The sequence below is a fragment of the Malus domestica genome, chromosome 14 (genome assembly GCF_042453785.1).
Source record: "Malus domestica chromosome 14, GDT2T_hap1".
Classification (NCBI taxonomy): Eukaryota; Viridiplantae; Streptophyta; class Magnoliopsida; order Rosales; family Rosaceae; genus Malus; species Malus domestica.
The window spans coordinates 28800352-28824418 of NC_091674.1; the positions used below are offsets into that span (position 1 = coordinate 28800352).

The window sequence follows — 24067 nt, forward strand, 5'->3', positions numbered from 1 at the left end:
CACAAAATAATGTAATAAAATAATTGTTTAATTTGACGTATCAGGAGGGAACGAAATATGAAAATATATCAAAATGCCACATAAGTTGTTAAATTTAAATTTTATGTTGATATCTTTTTAGAGATGGTCTAACCTGTCAAAAACATTAGTAAGCAACCGACGTGAGACATGAATGAGATGGTCCACACCACATCACTACGTTACAAAAAGATGATGTATAATGATGACCAAGAAATGAATGATGTTTGTATTTTGACAGTGGGTAAAAATAGTTGACTTTGTTACAATTACATATAGTTTAGAACAGAACGACACAGTGACATATAAACCTTAAGATAAGTTGCGTCGGTAAAAAAAGTTTAGTTTTAGCTACGGTATTTAGAACTCCATTTTAATTTCACTTTACCTTGTAACTTAAATGCTACCACTTTGACTTGTTGACTCTCTTTTCTCCATAAAACTTATAGATCGCATTTTAAAACATATATGTGAGCCAACATTCAATAAGACCATGGCAGATGTGCAATAAAATTGATTATGCGTAAATATTCAATAATTAGATAATATTAAGTTTAAAAGAAATTGAAGAGATGAAAAAACTAAAGGAAATTGATTCGTCCGGCACACCCAAATCAAACCTATATAAGAAACTAACATATCTAATGTAATATGTAGCGAATTTTAAATTTTATAAAGATGAATTTCAATTTACAAGAAATAAACTAGAATTAAAATCGAATTCTAGGATACGAAGTGAAATGAATTTAAGTTTTAAAAGAATAAAATAACAAATTTTGAGTTACAATAAAAAATTAAAATTAAAATAGATCGAAGAGGCGTAATTAAAAGTAAAGGTGTGATATCCACACATCTCATTTTACTTCTCACACATCTTTCTAATTTTTTGCTGTCGAATTGGATGAATTAAAGACGATCAACGGACAAAAATTAACAAAAGGTGTGTGAGAAGTAATTTGGAATATATGGATAACACACCCTTAAAAATAAGAATAAAAAAAACTGTTAACATAGTGAGATGGAGAAAAAAAAAATAATGAAAATAATTTGAAAATTTTGAATTTTAACATAGAATAAAAGATAAAATAAATAATCTCATCATTAATGTTTTAATATAAAAATATAAATTTTCATTAAAATCTCTCCGGCAAGCCAACACTAGACACAGAGAGCCACTTTCACCGCACCGTCAACATCACCAAGTTTTTTCCTTTTTTATTTTTTATATTTTGGTTTTTGTGTTTCTAGAGATCTACCCATGTTTCATCTTTTTTCTCACACAATGTCATCCGACTTCTCCTTGCCTCTCTCTTTCCCTTTCTCTCTCTAACTTCATAAGTAGCTAGTTTGCTCTGAGCTCCACTGTTAACTTACCACACACTACTCTCTCTCTCTCTCTCTCTCTCTCTTCAACCATGGCTGCCCTTGCTATTGCAGCTCTGCTTCTCTTAGCCATGGCTGGCCAGTCAAGTAAGAACACATTTATGTATTTTCCATATTTTTCTTTTGGTGAAATGGGTGTTTTTTTCTCTATACCATATTTCCTATATCTAATGAAGCCAATAAACTATTTTAATTTTTTTTAAATGCCATTTTTCCTTACTAGTAATGCGTTCATTTTTCCTTGTTTGTTTCTAATTTCTAACTTGTATTTATGTTAAAAGATTTCATATTTCTCTTAAAGTTTGCATTTTTGGGGTTTCAAATAAAAAGAAAAAAAGATCTGGTCTTTGGTCTTCCTGCCATATATAAACTCACCCCTTTTAATATTTTGAGAGTCTGATTTATTTATTTCTGGGAATTGTATTTGTGTAGGAGCAAACTGGTGTGTTTGCAAAGATGGAGACCCTGCAGCCCTGCAGAAGGCATTGGACTATGCCTGTGGAGCCGGGGCAGATTGCAACCCCATAAAACCCAATGGAGTTTGCTACAACCCCAACACTATCAAAGCTCACTGCAGCTACGCCGTCAACAGCTACTTCCAGAAGAAGGGCCAATCCACCGGTACTTGTGACTTTTCTGGCGCTGCAACCCCTACTACCTCCGATCCAAGTAAGTCCCTAAATCCTTCTCTTTTGGGTTTAATTTTATTGGCTTTTTGGTTGATTTTTTTGCGTATAAATTAATTAGATTAAAGATTAAAGGTGGTAACTTTTTTTAATTTCATGGTGTTTTTACAGGCTCAAATGGTTGTACCTACCCTGCCAGTGCCAGGTATGGTTAATTTGCACCAATTTTTTTTTCCTTCTGTTTTTCAAGGGTTTTATTTTATTTTTGTATATTTATTTTTGTTAATTAGTATTTAGTGCTGCTTTAATCTTTTGAATGTCTTCAATTTGGGAGGGGAATTCTTTTCCCTCCTAATCTTTTTTCCTTTCCTTTTCTTGTATTTAAACGGTTACAGTTCATCACGTTAACATCTTATATTAATTTTTTTTATAAAAATAATAAAATAAAAATATTATGTGAGGAGGAGAGGGAAGTTGATGGAAATAGGAGTGAGAGAATCGTCCTCCATCAATTTGATGTCCGACACTCCACAGTCCACAGTACTTACTCTCTGGATTTCAAATTTTAGGGTAGGGCAGAAACACTTGATTATAAAACATAAGTAGAACTGTAGCAAAAAGCACTTTTATTAAAAGACAAAATATGACTTGATGGGACAAAGAGTTACCCTACTCCTCTTAGTTATATGACTGTAAAAAACTTGGGTTAATATTTTATTCTGCTGTCTTGTTACATTCCATTAACTGAAGGAGAAAATTTTCAGTATCGGGAACATGATCTCATACACCTAGTGTCATTTTATAAAAAAATTCTAATTATTTATATCATCCAATTTTTAAAGAAGTTTTAACGAAAAGCTCGTGATATAATTTATTTTAACGAAAAATCATATTTTTACATTAAAAAGTCAAATATGATACTATTTATTTTATTTTTTATTTTATTTTTATTGTTAAAACTTAAAGTTTTCAGTTTTTTTTTTGTTAGTGCCGTTGCATTGTTGGAAAGGGACCAATAGGCATCATTGCCTATGCCTTTATCATTGAAAAAAGGATGCGTTTTTGAACTAATCACTATTTTTATTTTAATACATTCATCATAAAAATGATTTCTTCACGAATTTTTTCTTCTTCTTCACTCCGTGTCCTGATTTTCGTTTGCTTTATTTCATTCAAAGGCGTAAAATAGATACAAGTGTGTGCATAAGAAGAATAATTGAGGTGCGGAAATCATTTTCCTTTCAATATACCTTATAATTATTATCCAACACCCTCCTTTTTCATTTTGCTTTGTTCAGTCTAATTGAGTCTTTTTATGGTTTGACTAGTATTGTAATTTGCATTATGATTCATGGCTCATTGCCCATATTTTGGTAGTGGAGCTCAGTAAATTTTTCCAAATAATTGGGCATCCAATGCTTTTTTTTACCCCACAAAGGGGAGAAAAGGTTTAATCTTGTTGAAAATAAAGGTAAAAGGGGTAAAAAAAGATGTCACAGAATTACCATCTTGCCCATGGCAAACAAAGACGTTACCTTTTTGGCTTCAGGCGCCGTACACTGCATTTTTCACGTTATGCAATACATTGTCTGATCAGAGTCAAAAATTCAAAAGTAGTGGCCACATACATCTGTGGTAAAAGAGCTTTTGTCCTCGTATATGCTTTGGGATGCTCATTCTTTTGGAGATTTGAGCCTTCTTTTCTGAAGTTTTGTATTCTCGCCGGCCGTGCCTTTTTAATCCCCTCTCCACCATGGTTTAAATTTGCCTAATAAGCTCTGGATGCGGCGTCTCGGACTAATAATGCAATGCATTGCAATATCATGTGTTTTAATTTTTTTAGAAAAGAAATTAGGAACAATTGTGCATGAGTTTTATGAATCTTATCCGCAACACGTGCATGGCCGTCTGGGACGCCAACAGAAATATAGTGCCGAGTGTTTTAACTTCCTCACGCGGCATTGTATTATTGGTGGCATTCTAGATGACGCATGTATTATTGTTCCTTATTTCTCTCCTTTTGCTTTAAACTTTTTACCAGGTTTATGATGCTCTACATTTGATCCATCTCATTCAACTGTAAAATATTTCAAACATTTTTAATTAGTACTTTAGGTAATTTTTTAATTCAAAAGCTTTCCGGAAAGGCCTTTGAATCTTTGGTGCTAATGTACTTTAACTGCTTTTGTTTAAAATAGTGTGCTCCCTCCTCTCATACATTAGTGGATTTGGACGCAGTATGCAGATGGGGCCTACCATATTTATATTAGTGGTTAATTAATAATTATCCCCTCTCAAACAATGTTTAGGAGAAATATTTCAATTGGCTGGGAAGACAGTATGATATATCAAGTGTCATAATACAAGTGGAGGGAAAGTTATTTTTCGTAAATGTCCAACTACTTGTATTGTGATACTTGGCGTATCGGGCCTGGCGTATCGGGCCTGTGTTCTCGGCATGCTGAAAAATCTCTCCTAAACAAAGTACTTCAACGGAATAGGAAATCAATAGCCTTTGAATCCGAGGTAAGTGACTGATCTTCAATGGAGGATCACATTTTGCTGAAACGGCGTATGTTTATGTGAAAATCTCAAGTGAGTCATAGTTTTCTTCCGAACAAGGAAAATAAGGAGTCAATGACGTCAAAGCGACATACTTCTAGGCGTGTCAGTCAGCATAGTTTTGTTGATCAGGCATAAGTTTAAATGAGCTTATATGATTGTACATGCCTAAATATGATCTGGGAATATATTATGTTTTCTTGGGTCATGACAGTGTAGCATGGCATAAAAAGTTCATTGGCGTTCTAGGATTCATACAGCCAACCCCATTTAGTGGAATAAGGCTTTATTGTTGTTGTTGTCTTCGTTATTGAATGCAACTTTGAATAGTTATTCATCTCTGTGAACTAGTTTTTGAATAAAGATTAAAGCTTGCTTTACCAGCATCTCTTAAGGTTGACTGCTTTTGCAATAACATGCTTGTTCCTTTACATCCAATTTCATATGATGGAGATTATCTATCCGGAAGAGTGCTGTGTAGGATCTCCGATGAGCTTTATGCTGCACGGTCTCTGTTCAGGCACTGCATAACCATATGGCATTGTAAATTTTCGTGTAAAATTATTACTTGTTTATCTTCCATGAGTTATTTCGTATTCTCTCATTCTGTATGCTTCACATGATCGTGTGCGTGCAGCTTCGATTCTGGCATTTCTATTTGTTGTGTTTGGTGTGTTAAATATTGCTTTTCTTTGTCCTTCAGCTCCTCAGGCACAACTCCGACAACACCATCTACTGGAACCGGCACAACCCCAAGCACCGGAACTACCCCTACCACCGGCACAACCCCTACCACTGGCACAACCTCTACCACTGGCACTACCCCTACCACCGGCACAACACCTACAGGCGCCACCCCATACACGGCAACTCCTGGAGTACTAGGAGGCACTGGCATGGGAATAGGGCCATCGGGAGCTGGCATCAACACGGACGACAGCGGTGTGATTAGACCTGTTGACACTACTAGCTTGTTTTCTTCTCTCCTAACCCTATTCTTCTCAGGCTTGATGCTTTGGTGGGACTGAAAAGGAATTTAGTGGACGTGAGGAGGAGGTGGGGTAGGATGTGCAAATATGAACATCATTTGGGACATCCTTGCTAGGGTTGGAGGCATCCAAACATAGGCCTCACTACAGACTTTAGGACAAAACATTCAGAAAGCTCATGTACACGTATGTATACATACATTTATATATATATATATATATATATATATATATATATGTGTGTGCGCGCGCATAATTACTTTTGTAATGTGGTTCCACCCTGAACACGTAGAAATGGAACTTGACTTCAACTATATATGGATGCCTTCAACCTTAAAGCTGTATCACGTGGATGGAAACAAAATTCATTTGGGCAGGGCTTCGAATTTGGCCTTGATTCGTGGTTGTGGGCAATATTTATCGTTGGAGTGGGTCGAATTCACTTCCTACAACTCGTCTTCCATGATGGTTGTGCGCTCCCGACTTGCCCGCGGCTGAGCCGCCTTACTAGGCCACACCTGTGGTGTATTTTCGATGTAGGCAACAGATCTGTCTAGCGGCGGTGTTGCCCTTGCTATGAAGACGAGCTGATTTGTGGTTGTATTCTTGGATTAAATAATTTTATTGTTTTGTGATTGCTTCGACAACTTGTTGTGGCCTCGCTTGTTTGAGCGACGGCTTTGTGTGGACATTGCGTACCAAATTTGATGTCATTATCGTCTTTGCATTAGATTTGATCACTGGAGAATATGTACCTAATATGGCACCCTCTTGTATTGTTCGGTTCTTCTCTCCTGTATTGTTCGGTTCTTATGAATGAAGTCACTCTACCGTTGCCCTTCAAAACAAAATTCATTTATTTTAATTTTATTAAGTATACATACGAACGTACATTCTTAAATTTATAAGATGATGTATCGTTAATGGGTCATTTGTTGATATTGTCGATACTCTTGATGAACTTGGTTGCGTAAAGAGCAGCTAACCTCCATTATATTGAGGTCTCAATCTTAGTAAGAGAGCAATATAATTTTTATCAAATTTAAGGGCGGAGTATTTTTGGAGCTATATAATTTACATCAAATCCAGCAATAAAAAAGGCAGTGGACTGCATGTAATTAGGCCTGGCAATTCCTGACACGACCCGATAACCTGACACGACACGACACGAAATTAACAGGTGTTCGGGTCGACACGATAACGAAACGGGTCGTTATCGGGTAACCCGATAAGCACCTGTTAAGATAACGGGTTTGTTCGGGTATACACGTGGGTAACACGATACACGATAAGTAGAATATTAATTTAATAATTTATAACCCTAAAAAAATACTATAATAATTATATATATATATATATATATATATTAATTTAACAATTTTATACCCCTAAAAACTATAATAATTATATATATATATTAAATTAACTATAATAATTATACCCAAAATATTAACTATAATAATTATATATATATATATTAAATTTTATACCCCTAAAAACTATAATAATTATACATACAAAATAAATAGATTTAAATCTACTTAATAAATAAATACATATACACCCACACACACACCATTGAACTTCATGGGATACGAATTATACGAAATTAATTTCAACGATCCAACCGTCAAACATGTTTGTATATACTTCGAGATCTCATACGTCAAAAATTGCAAAAAAAAACATTCAGAGACCAAGTAACGGGACAAAACTTTTCGACGGTTATAAACGAAAAATCACGATTTAACGGTCATTTTAACTCCGATTTTGATGATTTTTTACAACCACACTCCTTGACCCTATATGAATACAATGATTGAATTCGATCTTCAATTTAAAATATTTACACTAGTGGATCTTATGTTATACTTAATAAAAGTATGAATAAACTTTTAAGTATTAGTGAATCTATTGTTTTGATGGGATACTCATTCTACAAAACTAGTTTCAATGATCCAACCGTCAAACATGTTTGTATATACTTCGAGATCGCATACGCCAAAAATTGCAAAAAAAAACATTTAGAGATCAAGTAACGGGACAAAACTTTTCGACGGTTATAAACGAAAAATCACGATTTAACGGTCATTTTAACTCCGATTTTGATGATTTTTTACAACCACACTCCTTGACCCTATATGAATACAATGATTGAATTCGATCTTCAATTTAAAATATTTACACTAGTGGATCTTATGTTATACTTAATAAAAGTATGAATAAACTCTTAAGTATTAGTGAATCTATTGTTTTGATGGGATACTCATTCTACAAAACTAGTTTCAATGATCCAACCGTCAAACATGTTTGTATATACTTCGAGATCGCATACGCCAAAAATTGCAAAAAAAAACATTTAGAGATCAAGTAACGGGACAAAACTTTTCGACGGTTATAAACGAAAAATCACGATTTAACGGTTATTTTAACTCCGATTTTGATGATTTTTGACAACTACACTCCTTGACCCTATATGAATACAAGTAATGAATTCGATCTTCAATTTAAAATATTTACACTAGTGGATACCACAAAATCTTATGTTATGCTTAATAAAAGTATGAATAAACTATTAAGTATTAGAGAATCTATTGTTTTGATGGGATACTCATTCTACGAAACTAGTTTCAAAGATCCAACCGTCAAACATGTTTGTATATACTTCGAGATCGCATACGTCAAAAATTACAAAAAACAAACATTCAGAGATCAATTAACGGGACAAAACATTTTGACGGTTATAAAAAGAAAAATCATGATTTAACGGTCATTTTAACTCTGATTTTGATGATTTTTTGTAGCTAAACTCCTTGACCTTATATGAATACAATGATTTAATTCGATCTTCAATTTAAAATATTTACACTAGTGGATACCACAAAATCTTATGTTATACTTAATAAAAGTATGAATAAACTATTAAGTATTAGTGAATCTATTGTTTTGATGGGATACTCATTCTACGAAACTAGTTTCAAAGATCCAACCGTCAAACATGTTTGTGTATACTTCGAGATCGCATACGTCAAAAATTACAAAAAACAAACATTCAGAGATCAATTAACGGGACAAAACTTTTCGACGGTTATAAAAAGAAAAATCACGATTTAACGGTCATTTTAACTCTAATTTTGATGATTTTTTGCAGCTACACTCCTTGACCTTATATGAATACAATGATTGAATTGGATCTTCAATTTAAAATATTTACACTAGTGGATACCACAAAATCTTATATTATACTTAATAAAAGTATGAATAAACTATTAAGTATTAGTGAATCTATTGTTTTGATGGGATACTCATTCTACGAAACTAGTTTCAAAGATCCAACCGTCAAACATGTTTGTATATACTTCGAGATCGCATACGTCAAAAATTACAAAAAACAAACATTCAGAGAGCAAGTAACGGGACAAAAGTTTTCGACGGTTATAAACGAAAAATCATGATTTAACGGTCATTTTAACTCCGATTTTGATGATTTTTTACAACTACACTCCTTGACCCTATATGAATACAATGATTTAATTCGATCTTCAATTTAAAATATTTACACTAGTGGATACCACAAAATCTTATGTTATACTTAATAAAAGTATGAATAAACTCTTAAATATTAGTGAATCTATTGTTTTGATGGGATACTCATTCTACGAAACTAGTTTCAATGATCCAACCGTCAAACATGTTTGTATATGTTTCGAGATCGCATACGCCAAAAATTGCAAAAAACAAACATTCAGAGAGCAAGTAACGGGACAAAACTTTTCGACGGTTATAAACGAAAAATCACGATTTAACGGTTAATTTAACTCCGATTTTGATGATTGTTTACAACTACACTCATTGACCTTATATGAATACAATGATTGAATTCGATCTTCAATTTAAAATATTTACACTAGTGGATACCACAAAATCTTATGTTTATACTTAATAAAAGTATGGTATAGTACTATTGTTTTATTTTTTTTCATAATTATTTTGGTAAACTTCTCATAATTTGAATGATTTTTAATGTTTGGTTTTTCTATGCTTAGTTTATGCAGAAGAGAGTTATGACGTGGAAAACCTTACTGAAAACATCATCAACATAACTCTTGAAGGCAATAGATCAAGCCAAAGTTCCAATGCAATTTCATGATGATCAATGTAAATCGAGGATTTTGTAAATTGAGGTTTAAACTTTTGAGAAAGATTTCACAACCTTGAAAACAAAAACTGTTTCATTTTGCATATCCTTGCACATTTAAAATTTGTAATAGATTAGTAGTGTATGTATTATTTTTTTATTAGGCTCTTATTTTCGAGTGTAGATGTAGTACTTAAACAACAAATGTATTTTAATGTTTTGAAGTAATATTTATGTGGCAATGTGTGGTATGTGCAAATTTAAGAAAAAAAATATATTTTTCTTAACGGGTCATAACGGGTGTGACACGACACGACCCGTTAAGATAACAGGTGTTACACGAAAACGACACGAACACGACTGACACGACCCGTTTGCCAGGCCTACATGTAATGTAACACTATGTTTGGATGAAGAAATTTAAGATTACTAAGAAATTTTAAAATGACAGAAATTGAAATGACGAGATTTTATTTTCTAGAATTTGTGAATTTTCTTGTTTGATTAATCTAAAAACATAAAGGGAGTTGAATACGAAATTTGTTATTTTTAAGCTCTCAACCATAGAAATTGGGAAATGACACCTATTTACATGAAATTTAAACTTGGAAATTAGAGGTCCCAAATTCCAAGTTCTTTTTCCACACGGAAATTCTAAATTTCTATATTTATGAATCCAAACAGAGAAATTGGTGTATGTCAATTTATAAATTCTGACTTTTATCTAAATTTCAAGTTTATTTTCCTCATCCAAACATAGTGTAACAGAAAATTTAGCATGTTCCGATAAATCACGCACACAAATTTTAGCCGTTAAAACTGAACTTTTAGCAGTTATAAGCGAGATTTTAACCGTTAGATCTTTAATCAGGATAAACAATAAGATACACCGAAGCATATTACAAAGGACTTTTAATTATACAAAGCAACCCGGTACAAGAGAAATAAGACTCAAAAAACACAGTTTAAACAGTTTGAACATCATTACAGACGCTGCAGAAAACACAACAGTTTCCTTACAAGTTCACAACCTATTTTACTCATCCATTTCCTCAATCTTCATCTTCTTCACAGCCTGATCGGCATCGCATCCGACTTCTGCCCCATCGCCGCATCCACAAGCCCTCCGTTCTTCTCAACCCTGTACACAAGCCCGCTTCCGCTTGGCGCTGCATCTATGAACACGGTCGAGTTTTCATCTATTTCTTCTCGCACAAGCATCCGCGACAACTCCTTCACCACCTTCTTCTCCAGCCATCTCCTAATAGGTCTGGCACCGTAAACCTGAAAACGAAAAAAGAGTACTTGTTTAGTGTTTCATATCACACAGGAGAATGCAGAGAAAATATTTTTGGATTCGTAAAACCGATACTCACGGGATCATAACTCTCGCCCAGAATGTAATCCAACGCTGCATCGGTGACTGCCATAGCAATGCCCTTCTCGGCCAGTCGGGCTGCAACATCTTTCATTTGCAATCTGGCAACCTTCCTCAGTTGATCGCGAGAGAGAGGGTCAAATACAACAATCTCATCGAGATGGTTCAGCAGCTCAGGGCTAAAGTGCCTTCTCACCTATTCAAGAACCAAACTAGTTAAGTATTGAAAGAACGAAGCGATACGCAATCATAATTCAAATTTGGGGTAACCAAAGATGATACCTCTTTCATAACTTCATCGTGAGCAACCTGCATCGAGCACTTGCCCATCGAACCGGAGAGGAGATGTTCTGCTCCCAAGTTTGAAGTCATGACAATCACCGTGTTTCTGAAATCAACTGTACGGCCTTGTCCATCGGTTAGTCTTCCATCATCCAAGACTTGCAGGAGTGTGTTGAAAGCAGCGGTGTGAGCCTTCTCCACTTCATCAAACAATACAACACTGTAAGGCCTCCGCCTCACGGCCTCCGTGAGTTGCCCGCCTTCATTGCGACCAATATACCTGTAAAATATGAATGAGTCAGAATTCATAATGCAGCAGCGGAGCTCACAAACATGCTTGAGCGAAGAAAACTATGAATGCAATTACCCAGGGGGAGTGTCAATTAAGCGCGAGACAGAATGTTGTTCCATATACTCGGACATGTCAATTCTGACAATCAGATTCTCGTCATCAAAAAGTTGTTCAGCAAGCGCCTTCGCAAGCTCGGTTTTACCGACACCAGTTGGGCCCAAGAAGAGGAATGAACCAGTAGGTTGTTGTGGCCTTCCTAGCCCCGCTCTTGACATTAAAACCGCCTCGGCGACAGCATCAACTGCCTGGTCTTGCCCCACTACTCTCTTATGCAACCTTTCCGCAAGTCCAATTAACCTTTCCTTGTCATTCTGGCCAAGCCGTGTGACAGGTATGCCGGTCCAACGGCTAACCACCTCTGCAATTTGTTCTGGTCCAACCGTCTCTGTCAAAATCAAGTTTTCGGCAGTACTACCTTCAAGCTTTGCAATGGTGGTTTCCACTTCCTGAATAGGGCCACAACTCAAGTCAGCAGCCCTAGCCAAATCATATCTTCTTTCGGCCTCTGCTAAAGCTACCAAGAGCTCTTCACGCTTCTGCTTAAGCTTTCGAAGCTCGTCCACCCTTTCCTTCTCCTTTCGATACTTCATCACCAGTGGCTGAAGCTTGTCTCTCAGTTCATCAAGCTCTTTTCGCACCTGAGAACAAAATGGCAGGAACAACGAACACTCTCTAAGAACAAAGAAAGACTTCATCAGACAAATACTTTCTAATAACTTATGGATCAAGTAATCACCTCGACAAGACGAGCTTTGCTAGCTTTGTCCTTTTCTTTCTCAAGTGCATGAAGCTCAACTTCCAGCTGCATCCTCTTCCTTTCGAGGTTATCGATTTCTTCAGGTTGGCTGTCAAGTTGGACTCTCACATTCGCACAAGCTTCGTCAACTAGATCAATCGCCTTGTCAGGGAGATGTCGCCCTACAAAACAAAAGCAAAGAGGAAAACTTCAATACCAAGTAATTTTTTACAGAACGTTGATTTCAAAATTGAAAGCTTACAAATCCCTAAACATAGAAAATAGACCACAATTGTTAGCTATTTCTAATGTAGAGTAAATTGTAGCAATGATCTCTCAACTAAAAATTCATTACCATTGGTTCCTCAACTTATCAAAATGTGTAGCTATAGTCATTTTTATCAATTTCGTCAAAATTTTGTCAAAATAAGTTACGTTGGAATAACCATTTATATAATTAGGGTCCCTCAACTCATCAAAGTGTAATTATGGTCATTTTCGTCAACTACATCAAAAATTTTGTCAAAATGAGTTACGTTGGAATGACCATTGCTACAATTAGGTTAGAGTTAAGAGGTCATTTCTTCAGTTGAATTAAAGTTGAGGGACCAATGGTAATGAATTTTTAGTTGAGGGAGCATAGCTACACATTTTGATGAGTTGAGGAACCAATGGTAATTGATTTTTAGTTGAGGGACCATTGCTTCAATTCAATTAAAATTAAGGGATCATAGCTACAATTTACTCTCTAATTTATACCTGTGATGTATCGACTCGAAAGCTGTGCAGCAACAACAAGAGTTCTGTCCAGAATCCGAACACAGTGGTGATCCTCATACCTCTCTTTCAAACCTCGAAGGATGCTAATTGTATCCGGAACACTAGGCTCCGCCACATAAACCTGCTGGAACCTTCTCTCAAATGCAGCATCTTTGTCTACATATTTTCTGTACTCCTCAAGAGTTGTTGCGCCAATGTACCGAAGTTGCCCCCGTGCGAGCGTTGGCTTGAACAGGTTGCCTGCATCCATGGATCCTTCCGTCCTTCCGGCGCCAAGAACAAGGTGAATTTCATCAATAAACAGAATCACCTTCCCCTCAGCCTCTTCCACTTCCTTCACAACCGCCTTTAACCGCTCCTCAAACTTCCCTCGATACTTGGCCCCCATATCCAATGCAATGAGCCTTACATCAGCCAAATTACTTGGGACATCCCCGCCAACTATCCTCTGAGCCAGCCCTTCAACCACAGCAGTCTTCCCAACTCCCGGCTCTCCAATTAGAACAGGGTTGTTCTTAGTCCTCCTCGAAAGAATCCTCACCACTCTCCTTATCTCCTCGTCACGGCCAATAACCGGGTCAAGTTTCCCGGCCTGCTCAACAAGGTCCCGTCCATAAGTCTTCAATGCCTGAAATGTAGTATCCCCAGAAGCACTCTCCACCTTCTTCCCTTCCTTCCCACGAAGCTTTTCGACTTCAGATTTCATTCTGGCCGTGGCAATGCCGGCTTCCTTCAACAAGTCACCAATCTGGGAATCCTCAAGAAGACTAAAGATCAACTGATCAACGGCCAAGTGTGTGTCCCCTCTTGTCTTCTGCGCTGACTGAGCTCTCCTAATCACTTTGATGAGAGATGAACTGGCTAGGATTTCATACGGCGGAGGTGACTGAGATGGGAGCTTCTTCAGGGCCTGGTTGAACACCCTCTCCACAGACTTCGGAGTGTCAACACTGCCACCGGCATTGGCAATGGCTTGGTTGAAAATGCCACTGGGATCAGATACCAATGCTGTTGCAAGATGGAGTGGCGTGAACTGCGCGTGGCCAGCATCCATGGCCAGGACATGAGCTCCGGCAATAGTCTCATTGGTCTTGTGGGTAAACTTATCAGGGTTCATTTTCCTTCACCAATTTATGATACCTAACATGCACTGCAAACAACATGGGTGAGATAATAAAAAAAATGGAACTTTAACGAAAAGCACTGGTACTGTTTACTTTAACGAAAAATCATAATTTTACACTAAAAAGTCAATCTTAGTACTATTCACTTTACCCTTTATTTTGTCATTATCATTAAAACTCAAAGTTTTCAAGCCCTTTTCATTAGTTTTCCTTAAAAAAAATGGTTCTTTAGATTTAAACCCTTGCAATTTTTAAACTCTAGATAAAAATCCATATATATTATAACTTCTAAATAAAACGCACATTTTCAATATTATGTCATGTTGGATAAAAGATGTCCATGAATTTGTGTTTATTTTCAAAATCATGTCACCAAATCTCTTATACGTTTCTTTTGGACATTTAATTTGTTTAACATATTTTAAATTTTGTGTGAACTACTCCAATCCAAAACCTAAGTAGATCAAATATATACGGACATATATTCTACATTTATGTATACTAATACCATAAAAATAAGTAGGTAAATTAATTTTGTTACAAATTTAAAAAGTAGGCACATCAATTTTCATGTAATTATACAGTAGGTAAATTATTTTCATCAAATTAAACATATTGTTTTCAAAAAATTAATTTTCATAGTAGGTAAATTTTTTCATGTAATTATATAGTTGGTAAATTATTTTCATCAAATTAAACAGTAGATATTGTTTAAAAAAATTATTTTTCATAGTTGGTAAACTATTTTCATGTAATTATATTGTAGGTATAAAATTAAACAATAGATATTGTTTTCATAAAATTAATTTTCCTAGTAGATAAATTATTTTCATAAAATTAAACAATAGATATTGTTGAAAATAAACACTAAATTAGGTACATTCAAATTGAAATTTACTGTCGAAATTAAAAAAAATTCCAAATTAATTCATCCATCTAGAACGATATTTCATGGCTACAAGACCTTGCCAAATTCAATGCACGTGATCAATTAAAACAAAATTACAAGAACTTTTCATACTGGCTTAGATGGGGTATATTAGGGATCTAAAAAATATAGAAACGGACACACAAATTTAATTTGGTAAGTTGCTTAGTTGGATCCTAATCATTAGGTTTTATTCGGATAAATATTATATGATGGGCTTGAGGCTAGAAAAAATGAGTTTGGAGGGGGAAAGTTAAATTTCTCAGCTAAAAAAATAAAAGATGCAATCATTGATCATGTCTTCCCAATTTACGAAATTCTTGAACTTCTTCAATTCTTTTTCCGAGATTGAAAACTGACAGAGACTTTACTACTTCAATTAATTCGTTCAAAACCCAAAACCCATATGGAAATCAACTCTAAAAACTCAAATATTCATAGAGAGGGAAGCAAGAGAAATCTTGGACGTACCTTTTGAGGAGGAAGCTGAAGCTTTTCTGCAACAATGGCGGGTAAGTACACAATTGCGTTTCAATAATTTGATATGGTATTTCTTTCGGTTGATCGAATCGTTGATTCGTAGTGAGTTTTTTCTGATGGGTGCTTTGGGAGAGTGAGTGAGACTTTAAGGAGGAGAAACTCCAATGTACGGGTACCTTAAAAAATTTATTGTGACACATGAATGCGATGGTTCACACACCACATTACTACTTTACAAAAAGATGATGTATAAATTGATGACCAAGAAATGAATGCTGTTTGTATTTTGACAAGAGGTAAAATAGTTAAGGACTTCGTTACAAGTACATATAGTTTTGTATCCATAATATTATTAGCATAAAACGACACAGTGACATAAAGATAAGTTGCTTTCGGTAAAAAAAAAAAGTTTAGTTTTAGCTACGTATTTTAGAACTCCATTGTATTGACTTTATGCCTGTAACTAAAAAAATGACTAATTTACTTCTTAAAACTCAAAATTTGCTCTACTTAGCTTGTGGACTTTCTATTCTCCCTAAAACTTATAGATTGCTTTCTAAAACATATATATGAGCCAACATTCAATAAGAATATGCCATATGTGCAATAAATTTGATTATGAGTAAACATTCAATAATCAGATAATATTAAGTTTAAAAGAAATTGAAGGGATGAAAAAAATTAGAAAGGAAATTGATTCGCCTGGCTCACTCAAATCAAACCCACACATAAGAAACTATTGTAAGATCCCATATCGCTCAAGGGAGTGATCCTTATATGTATATCACATCCCTACCTAGCACGAGGCCTTTTGGGAGCTCACTGACTTCGGAGTTCATAGGAACTCGGAAGTTAAACGAGTAGCGCACGAGAGCACTCCTATGATGGGTGACCCATTGGGAAGTTCTTGTGTGAGTTCCCAGAAACAAAACCGTGAGGGCATAGTCGGGGCCCAAAGCGGACAACATCGTACTACGGTGGTGGAGCGGGTCCGGGATGTGACAACTAACATATCTAAGGTAATATGTCACGAATCAAATCGTGTCTAATGGGGCAAAATGCAATGGATTTTGAATTCTAGAGAATAAACTAACCACTTTTGAGTTACAATGAAAATAAAATAATTAAATTAGAGTTCAGAAAAGCATAACTAAAATTAAGAAATTACAAGCTTATACCCGCCACACTCGATAGCTGCTGGGTTAGGTCTTAGCATGAGACACATGGAATCCTATGTGAATCAGCGAGGACCACCTTGCAAGGCTAAATACTCATGGGTGATTGATATTGAAGTAGTACCGTGAGGGAAGGGTGAAAAGAATCTCTATTGGGGAGTGAAATAGAACATGAAACCGTAATCGGCCACATTAAAATTACCTTATGGGGAGGTCCGTTTGATATCCAAAAACTGCTTAGCAACAGTTGGGATTTTTTACCTAATTTAAAATTTGATAATCAAGGAATTTATCTACTCCATCTGACTAGTTCTGGGTTCGAGTCCTGGGCAACCCATTAAAATTAGCATATCAAAATCATGTGTATATAAATCCTTTAAATTCATTTCATTAAAAACTTGTTAAAAACTATACACATCGCGAGACGGAGAAAAAAGAAAAGGAAAACTAATGAAAAGTGTCACATCCCAAATCGGCTCTGCCGTAGCACAATATTGTCCTTTTTGGGCCCCGGCCACACCCTCATGGTTTTGTTTCTGGGAACTCATACGAGAACGTCCAAGTGGGTCACCTATCATTGGAATGCTCTCACTCAAACTTGGTTAACTTCGGAGTTCCAATGGAATCCGAAACCAATGAGTTCCTAAAAAGCCTCGTGCTATATGGAGATGGTCATGTATATATAAGGCACATAACCCTCTCTCTGTTGGTCAATGTGGAATGTTACAATCCACCCCCTTAGGAGGACGTTGACACACTTGCACCACACGACAGAGTGACTTTGATACCATTCTATCACATCCCAAACAGGCTCCGCTGTAACACAATATTGTCCTTTTTGGGCCTCTGCCACGACCTTACAGCTTTGTTTCTTGGAACTCAGACGAGAACTTCTCAGTGGGTCACCTATCCTGGGAACGCTCTTACCCGAACTTGCTTAACTTCAGAGTTCCGATGGAATACGAAGCCAGTGGGTTTCAAAAATGTCTCATGCTATATAGAGGTGGTCATGTACATATAAGGCACATTATCCCCTCTCCGTTGGTCGATGTGGGATGTTACAAAAAAAAGCTTAAAAACTTTGAGTTTTAATAAAAAAGATAAAAATGTGTTGTAAATAAATAGTATTAAGAATGACTTTTTAAAGTAAAAATATCATAATCGTTAAAAATGATCAGTATAAGAATTGTTTTGTTAAAACTCTCAAAAAAGAAAGGTACCCCCAAGCTGACAACATACTGAGCCACTATCACCGCACCGTCAACATCACCAAGTTTTTTACTTTTTTATTTTTTGGTTTTTGAGTTTCTAGAGATATACCCATGTTTCCTTTCTCTCACACACCCTCATCCAACTTCTCCTTGTCTCTCTCTCTCTCTACCTAACTTCAGCAGTAGCTAGATTGCTTTGAGCTCCACTGTTACCTTACCACACACTACTCTCGCTCTCTCTTTCCCTTCAACCATGGCTGCCCTTGCTTTTGCAGCTCTGCTTCTCTTAGCCATGGCTGGCCAGTTAAGTAAGAACACATTTATGTATTTTCCATATATATTTTTTTTGGTGAAATGGGTATTTTTCTCTACCATATTTCCTATATTTTACTTATCTAATGAAGCCAATAAACCATTTTAGTTTTTTTTTTTTAAATGCCAATTTCCCTTACTAGTAATGTGTTCATTTTTCCTTCTAACTTGTATTTATGTTAAAGATTTCATATTTCTCTTAAAGTTTGCATTTTTGGGGTTTCAATTAAAAAGAAAAAAAGATCTGATCTTTGGTCTTCCTACCATATATAAATTCACCCCTTTTAATATTTTGAGAGTCTGATTTATTTATTTATTTGTGGGAAATATGTTTATGTAGGAGCAAACTGGTGTGTTTGCAAAGATGGAGACCCTGCAGCCCTGCAGAAGGCACTGGACTATGCCTGTGGAGCCGGGGCAGATTGCAACCCCATAAAACCCAATGGAGTTTGCTACAACCCCAACACTATCAAAGCTCACTGCAGCTACGCCGTCAACAGCTTTTTCCAGAAGAAGGGCCAATCCACCGGTACTTGTGACTTTTCTGGCGCTGCAACCCCTACTACCTCCGATCCCAGTAAGTCCCCAGATCCTTCTCTTTTGGGTTTAATTTTATTAGCTTTATGGTTGATTTTTTTGGGTATAAATTAATTAGATTAAAGATTAAAGGTGGTAACTTTTTTTTAATTTCATGGTGTTTTTACAGGCTCAAATGGTTGTACTTACCCTGCCAGTGCCAGGTATGGTTAATTTGCACCATTTTTTATTTTTTCTGATTTTCAAGGGTTTTATTTATTTTTTGTTAATTAGGATTTAGTACTACTTTAATCTTGAATGTCTTCAATTTGATGCCTGACACTCCACAGTCCACAGTACTTACTCTCTGGATTTCAAATTTTAGGGTAGGGCAGAAACACTTGATTAAAACATAAGTAGAACTGTAGGAAAAAGCACTTTTATTAAAAGACAAAATATGACTTGATGGGACAAAGAGTTACCCTACTCCTCTTAGTCATTTGACTGTAAAAAACTTGGGTTAATATTTTATTCTGCTGCCTTGTTACATTCCATCAACTGAAGGAGAAATTTTTCACTATCGGGAACGCGGTTTCATACACCTAGTGACATCTTATAAAAAAATTCTAACTATTTTTACATTTGTCACCGGTGCATTGTTGGAAAAGGGCCAATAGGCATCATTGCCTATGCCGTTGTCATTGAAAAAAGGATGCTTTTTTGAACTAACTAATCACTATTTTTATTGTAATACATTCATCATAAAAATGATTTCTTCACTCATTTTTTCTTCTTCTTCACTCCGTCTCCTGATTTTTGTTTGCTTTATTTCATTCAAAGGCCTAAAACAGATACAATTGTGTGCATAAGTAGAATAACGACGTGCGGAAATCATTTTCCTTTCAATATACTTTATAATTATTATCCAACACCCTCCTTTTTCTTTTTGCTTTGTTCAATCTAATTGAGCTCTTTTTATGGTTTGACTAGTATTGTAACGTGCATCATGATTCAGTACTAATTTCCCTTTTTTTGGTAGTGAAGCTCAGTAAATTTTCCCAAATAATTGGGTATCCAATGCTTTATTTTTAAATCATCCCCCACACCCACCAAAACAAAAAGAAAGGGGGGAAGGTTTAATCTTGTTGAAAAAAAACAGTAAAAGGTCAAAAAATGTTGTCACAGAATTGCCATCGTGGCCATGGCGAACAAAGACGTTACCTTTTTTGGCTTCAGGCGCCGTACACTGCATTTTTCACGTTATGCAATACATTGTCTGTCAGCAGAGTCAAAAATTCAAAAGTAGTGGGCACAAACATCTGTGGTAAAAGAGCTTTTGTCTTCATATATGCTTTGGGATGCTGTCTTTTGGAGATTTGAGCCTTCTTTTTTGAAGTTTTGTATTCTCGACTGCCGTGCCTTTTTAATCCCCACCCCCCATGGTTAGAATTTGCCTCATAAACTCAGGAGGATTCGGTGTCTCAGATTAATAATTCAATATTTTGTGTTTTAACTTTATTAGAAAAGAAATTAGGAACAATTGTGCATGAGTTTTATGAATCTTATCCGCGACACTCGCATGGCTGTCTGAGACGCTAACAGAAATACAGTGTCGTGTGTTTTAACTTCCTCATGTGGCATTGTATTGTTGTTCCTTATTTCTCTCCTTTTGCTTTAAAATTTTTCCCAGGTTTATGATGGTCTACATTTGATGCATCTCATTCAACAGTAAAATATTTCTAACATTTTTAATTAGTACTTCCGATAATTTTTTTAATTCAAAAGCTTTCCGGAAAGACCTTTGATGCTAATGTACTTTAACTACTTTCGTTTATAAGTAGTGCCGTGCTTTCTTCTCTCATACATTAGTGGATTTGGACGCAGTTTGCAGATGGGGCCTACGATATTTATATTAGTGATTAATTAATAATTATCCCCTCTCAAACAATGTTTAGGAGAAATATTTCAATGGGCCGGTAAGACAGCTTGGTACATCAAGTGTCATAATACAAGTGGAAACAAGATATTTTTTCCTAAGTATTCAACCATTTGTATTGTAATACTTGGTGTATCGGAGCTGTGTTCTTGGCACAATGAAAAATCTCTCCGAAACAAAGTACTTAAATGGAATAGGAAATCAATATCCTTTGAATCCGCAGTAAGTGACTGATCTTCAATGGAGGATCACATTTTGCTGAAACGGCGTATGTTTATGTGAAAATCTCAAGTGAGTCATAGTTTTCTTCATAAAAATGAAAGGAACTCAGTGACGTCGAAGCGACAGACTACTAGGCGTGTCAGTCAGCTCAGTTTTGTTGAACAGGCATAAGTTTAAATCAGCTTACATGATTGTACTCCATGCCTAAATATGATCCGAAAAAATATTATGTCTTCTTGGGTCGTGACAGTGCAGCATCGCATAAAATGTACATTGTCTTCGTCTTCGGATGCAACTTTGAATAGTTATTCATATCTGTGAACTAGTTTCTGGACGAAGATCAAAGCTTGCTTTACCAGCATCTCTCTAAGGTTGACTGCTTTTGCAATATCATGCTTGTTCCTTTACATCCCATTTCATATGATGGAGATTATCTATCCCGAAGAGTGGTTTGTAGGATCTCCGATGAGCTCTATGCTGCACGGACTCTGTTCAGGCACTGCATAACCATATGGCATCGTAAATTTTCGTGAAAAATTATTACTTGTTTATCTTCCATGAGTTTTATTTTGTATTCTCTCATTCTGTATGCTTCACATGATCGTGTGCGTGCAGCTTCGATTCTGGCATTTCTAATTGTTGTGTTTGGTGTGTTAAATATTGCTTTTCTTTGTCCTTCAGCTCCTCAGGCACAACTTCGACAACACCATCCACTGGAACAGGCACAACTTCGACAACACCATCCACTGGAACAGGCACAACCCCAACCACCGGAACTACCCCAACCACCGGCACAACCCCTACCTCCGGCACAACCCCTATGACTGGCACAACACCCACAACTGGCACAACACCTACAGGCACCACCCCATACACAGCAACTCCTGGAGTACTAGGAGGCATTGGCACGGGAGTAGGGCCATCGGGAGCTGGCATCAACACGGACGACAGCGGTGTGATTAGACCTATTGACGCTACTAGCTTGTTTTCTTCTCTCCTAACCCTATTCTTCTCAGGCTTGATGCTTTGGTGGGCCTGAAAAGAAATTTAGTGGGCGTGAGGAGGAGGAGGTGGGGTAGGATGTGCAAATATGAACATCTTAAGGGACATCCTTGCTAAGTTTTTTGTATTTTTGCATCTCCATTGCCCTTCTAAAGTTCTAAGTAATTAAGTTATTGTACTATGTGGGAAAAAAAGCAGCTGTGGGGAAAAGCAGATGGCCTTTTGATTCCTTTTGGGTGGTGTGAACTGTGAAGCATCTGTCTTTCTGTCTCTGTTTTATTTGTACATTAGTTTAGATCTAATCTGAGAGTGCACTACTAGCTAGTCTCTATTAATTTGATGAGTATTATTGGCACTGTTTTCTTACTTGGTTTTGTTTCATGGGTTTGGTTGTTTTCTTGATTGTTTTAATTATTTTGGGTATTTTCTCACGTAACATATGATTGATTTCTTACGTATAAGAACCGAGTCGTTTCTCATTGCAAACAAATCACAGATGGACTCGTGTTCATCATCTTTCATTTTGTAAGCAATTTATGCATGTGTTGGATTATTTCGCCTATAAGTAAGAATGACTCGTTACATGTTTGAATCATGCAACGGTCGTCGTTTATTTATGGTGCTCCTGTCAGCGAACCGTACTTTCAGTTGCATTTATGTGAATTCGAGTAAACGTTGCCCTCTCCAGTTTGCCACTCATAAAGTTCAAACCAAACCAATGTTTTGACTTTAAGATGTTATTACTTCATCGCGGTGTCGTTAAAGAATTCAATTCCTTGATTTATCTTTAATAAATGTTGTACTTCGTAAATAAGATTTTTTGAGCGTGAAGTATTTTATTTCTTGCACTTACATACCTGCAAATTCAAAAATGTGACATCAATTCCCAAAACCTAAGTGTTGTCTCAAACAAATCTAGAGAAACCTGCAAATTCAAAAATGTGACATCAATTCTCAAAACCTAAGTGTTGTCTCAAACAAATCTAGAGAAATAGTTTAGATTATTTTAACCTTTTATTTGTGATACTGCATATTTGTATACTTACAGACAATTGTTGCTATGTGGATACATGTTTTTTCCAAGACGAGACCAAGAAAATTATAACTCATTAAAATGCAGAATTTATTCATATACATAACTAGTCCCAAGTTGAGAACGAAATTTTTAATGACTTTAAGTAGGTTATTGCCTTACAGAGTATTACTTTAGAGAAATTTTACTATGATTACAATTCAGTCTCGAGCATTGGTAACTAGGAACCGAATCTTAATTTTCCATATATATAAATTGAGGGGAACACATTATCATGGTGGTCCATTATAATCTGGCGTTGAGTAGACCCTTTAATGTTGAATTAATTTCCCTCACCAACTTCCTGCAAATGGCTAAAATTCCGTCGTCAACAAAATCATCCTTCTGCATCACCAGATGACATATTCACATCACAACTTCTCTCTACTAGTTTTAATCTTCGGATTCATAAATTACGTTATATACACAATCTCAAATTTACCCTGATATAGCACCAAAAATCAAGGACAATATTGGCTTTCTAAGTCTCATTTGTGTTTCTAATTACCAGATTTTTTAACTTGAGGAGATTTTAGAATGAATCAGCCCATGGCATGAATTAAAACAACAATTCATGCTATGCACCAAACCATACTAGACAAATTGTCCAAGATGTTGCCATGTTTTTCACTTTCGTTGTGTCACCAAACACGTCTTCGCTCTTTACGTTTGCACTTGCACAGTTTGGTTACCAAAAAATAAAGAGTAATGCTACACTTACAATCTATTTGTACCGTCTTTCTAATAAAAGTAGAATCTGCCAACCATGTGGGTTCCATCCCTATTAGAGAGATTGTACAAATAGGTGGTAAGAGTTGAATTTTTGAAAAATAATACTCACACGA

General features: G+C 35.9%; 3 protein-coding genes across 6 annotated transcripts; 2 read left to right on the forward strand and 1 right to left on the reverse strand.

Moving 5' to 3' along the window:
* Window positions 1-1303: 1303 nt before the first annotated feature.
* LOC103431198 (PLASMODESMATA CALLOSE-BINDING PROTEIN 3-like) lies at window positions 1304-6429 on the forward strand. Its single transcript, XM_008369335.4, has 4 exons — window positions 1304-1488; window positions 1834-2070; window positions 2199-2232; window positions 5293-6429. The coding sequence occupies exons 1-4, from the start codon at window positions 1434-1436 to the stop codon at window positions 5615-5617; spliced, it is 651 nt and encodes a 216-aa protein (XP_008367557.2). The 5' UTR covers window positions 1304-1433; the 3' UTR covers window positions 5618-6429.
* LOC114819137 (PLASMODESMATA CALLOSE-BINDING PROTEIN 3-like) lies at window positions 1335-22516 on the forward strand. Of its 4 annotated transcripts, XM_029092633.2 has the most exons (6): window positions 1391-1443; window positions 18420-18470; window positions 18815-19051; window positions 19181-19214; window positions 21830-21837; window positions 21871-22516. In XM_029092633.2, the coding sequence occupies exons 1-6, from the start codon at window positions 1434-1436 to the stop codon at window positions 22185-22187; spliced, it is 657 nt and encodes a 218-aa protein (XP_028948466.2). In that variant the 5' UTR covers window positions 1391-1433; the 3' UTR covers window positions 22188-22516. The 4 variants fall into 4 exon arrangements, with proteins under 4 accessions (XP_070667707.1, XP_028948466.2, XP_070667706.1 ...); XM_070811606.1 differs by having other exon boundaries at window positions 1335-1411; window positions 18396-18470; window positions 21830-22516; XM_070811605.1 differs by having other exon boundaries at window positions 1397-1443; window positions 21830-22516.
* Window positions 10614-16050, reverse strand: LOC103431231 (chaperone protein ClpB1-like). Its single transcript, XM_029092692.2, has 7 exons — window positions 15768-16050; window positions 13224-14394; window positions 12465-12646; window positions 11744-12366; window positions 11377-11656; window positions 11093-11290; window positions 10614-11000 (listed from the first exon to the last, which is right to left on the reverse strand). The coding sequence occupies exons 2-7, from the start codon at window positions 14359-14361 to the stop codon at window positions 10785-10787; spliced, it is 2637 nt and encodes an 878-aa protein (XP_028948525.1). The 5' UTR covers window positions 14362-14394; window positions 15768-16050; the 3' UTR covers window positions 10614-10784.
* Window positions 22517-24067: the final 1551 nt, after the last annotated feature.

Bases quoted from the DNA above. Each gene is read 5' to 3' on its own strand.
- LOC103431198 (XM_008369335.4), top strand. From the start codon at position 1,434: ATGGCTGCCCTTGCTATTGCAGCTCTGCTTCTCTTAGCCATGGCTGGC. The intron at 1,489-1,833 runs GTAAGAACACAT...GTATTTGTGTAG, and splicing joins AGCCATGGCTGGCCAGTCAA to GAGCAAACTGGTGTGTTTGC. The intron at 2,233-5,292 runs GTATGGTTAATT...TTTGTCCTTCAG, and splicing joins ACCTACCCTGCCAGTGCCAG to CTCCTCAGGCACAACTCCGA.
- LOC114819137 (XM_070811605.1), top strand. The intron at 18,471-18,814 runs GTAAGAACACAT...ATGTTTATGTAG, and splicing joins AGCCATGGCTGGCCAGTTAA to GAGCAAACTGGTGTGTTTGC. The intron at 19,052-19,180 runs GTAAGTCCCCAG...GTGTTTTTACAG, and splicing joins CCCTACTACCTCCGATCCCA to GCTCAAATGGTTGTACTTAC.
- LOC103431231 (XM_029092692.2), bottom strand. From the start codon at position 14,361: ATGAACCCTGATAAGTTTACCCACAAGACCAATGAGACTATTGCCGGA. The intron at 11,291-11,376 runs GTATCATCTTTG...GTTCTTGAATAG, and splicing joins ACGATGAAGTTATGAAAGAG to GTGAGAAGGCACTTTAGCCC. The intron at 11,001-11,092 runs GTGAGTATCGGT...TTTCGTTTTCAG, and splicing joins TGGGCGAGAGTTATGATCCC to GTTTACGGTGCCAGACCTAT.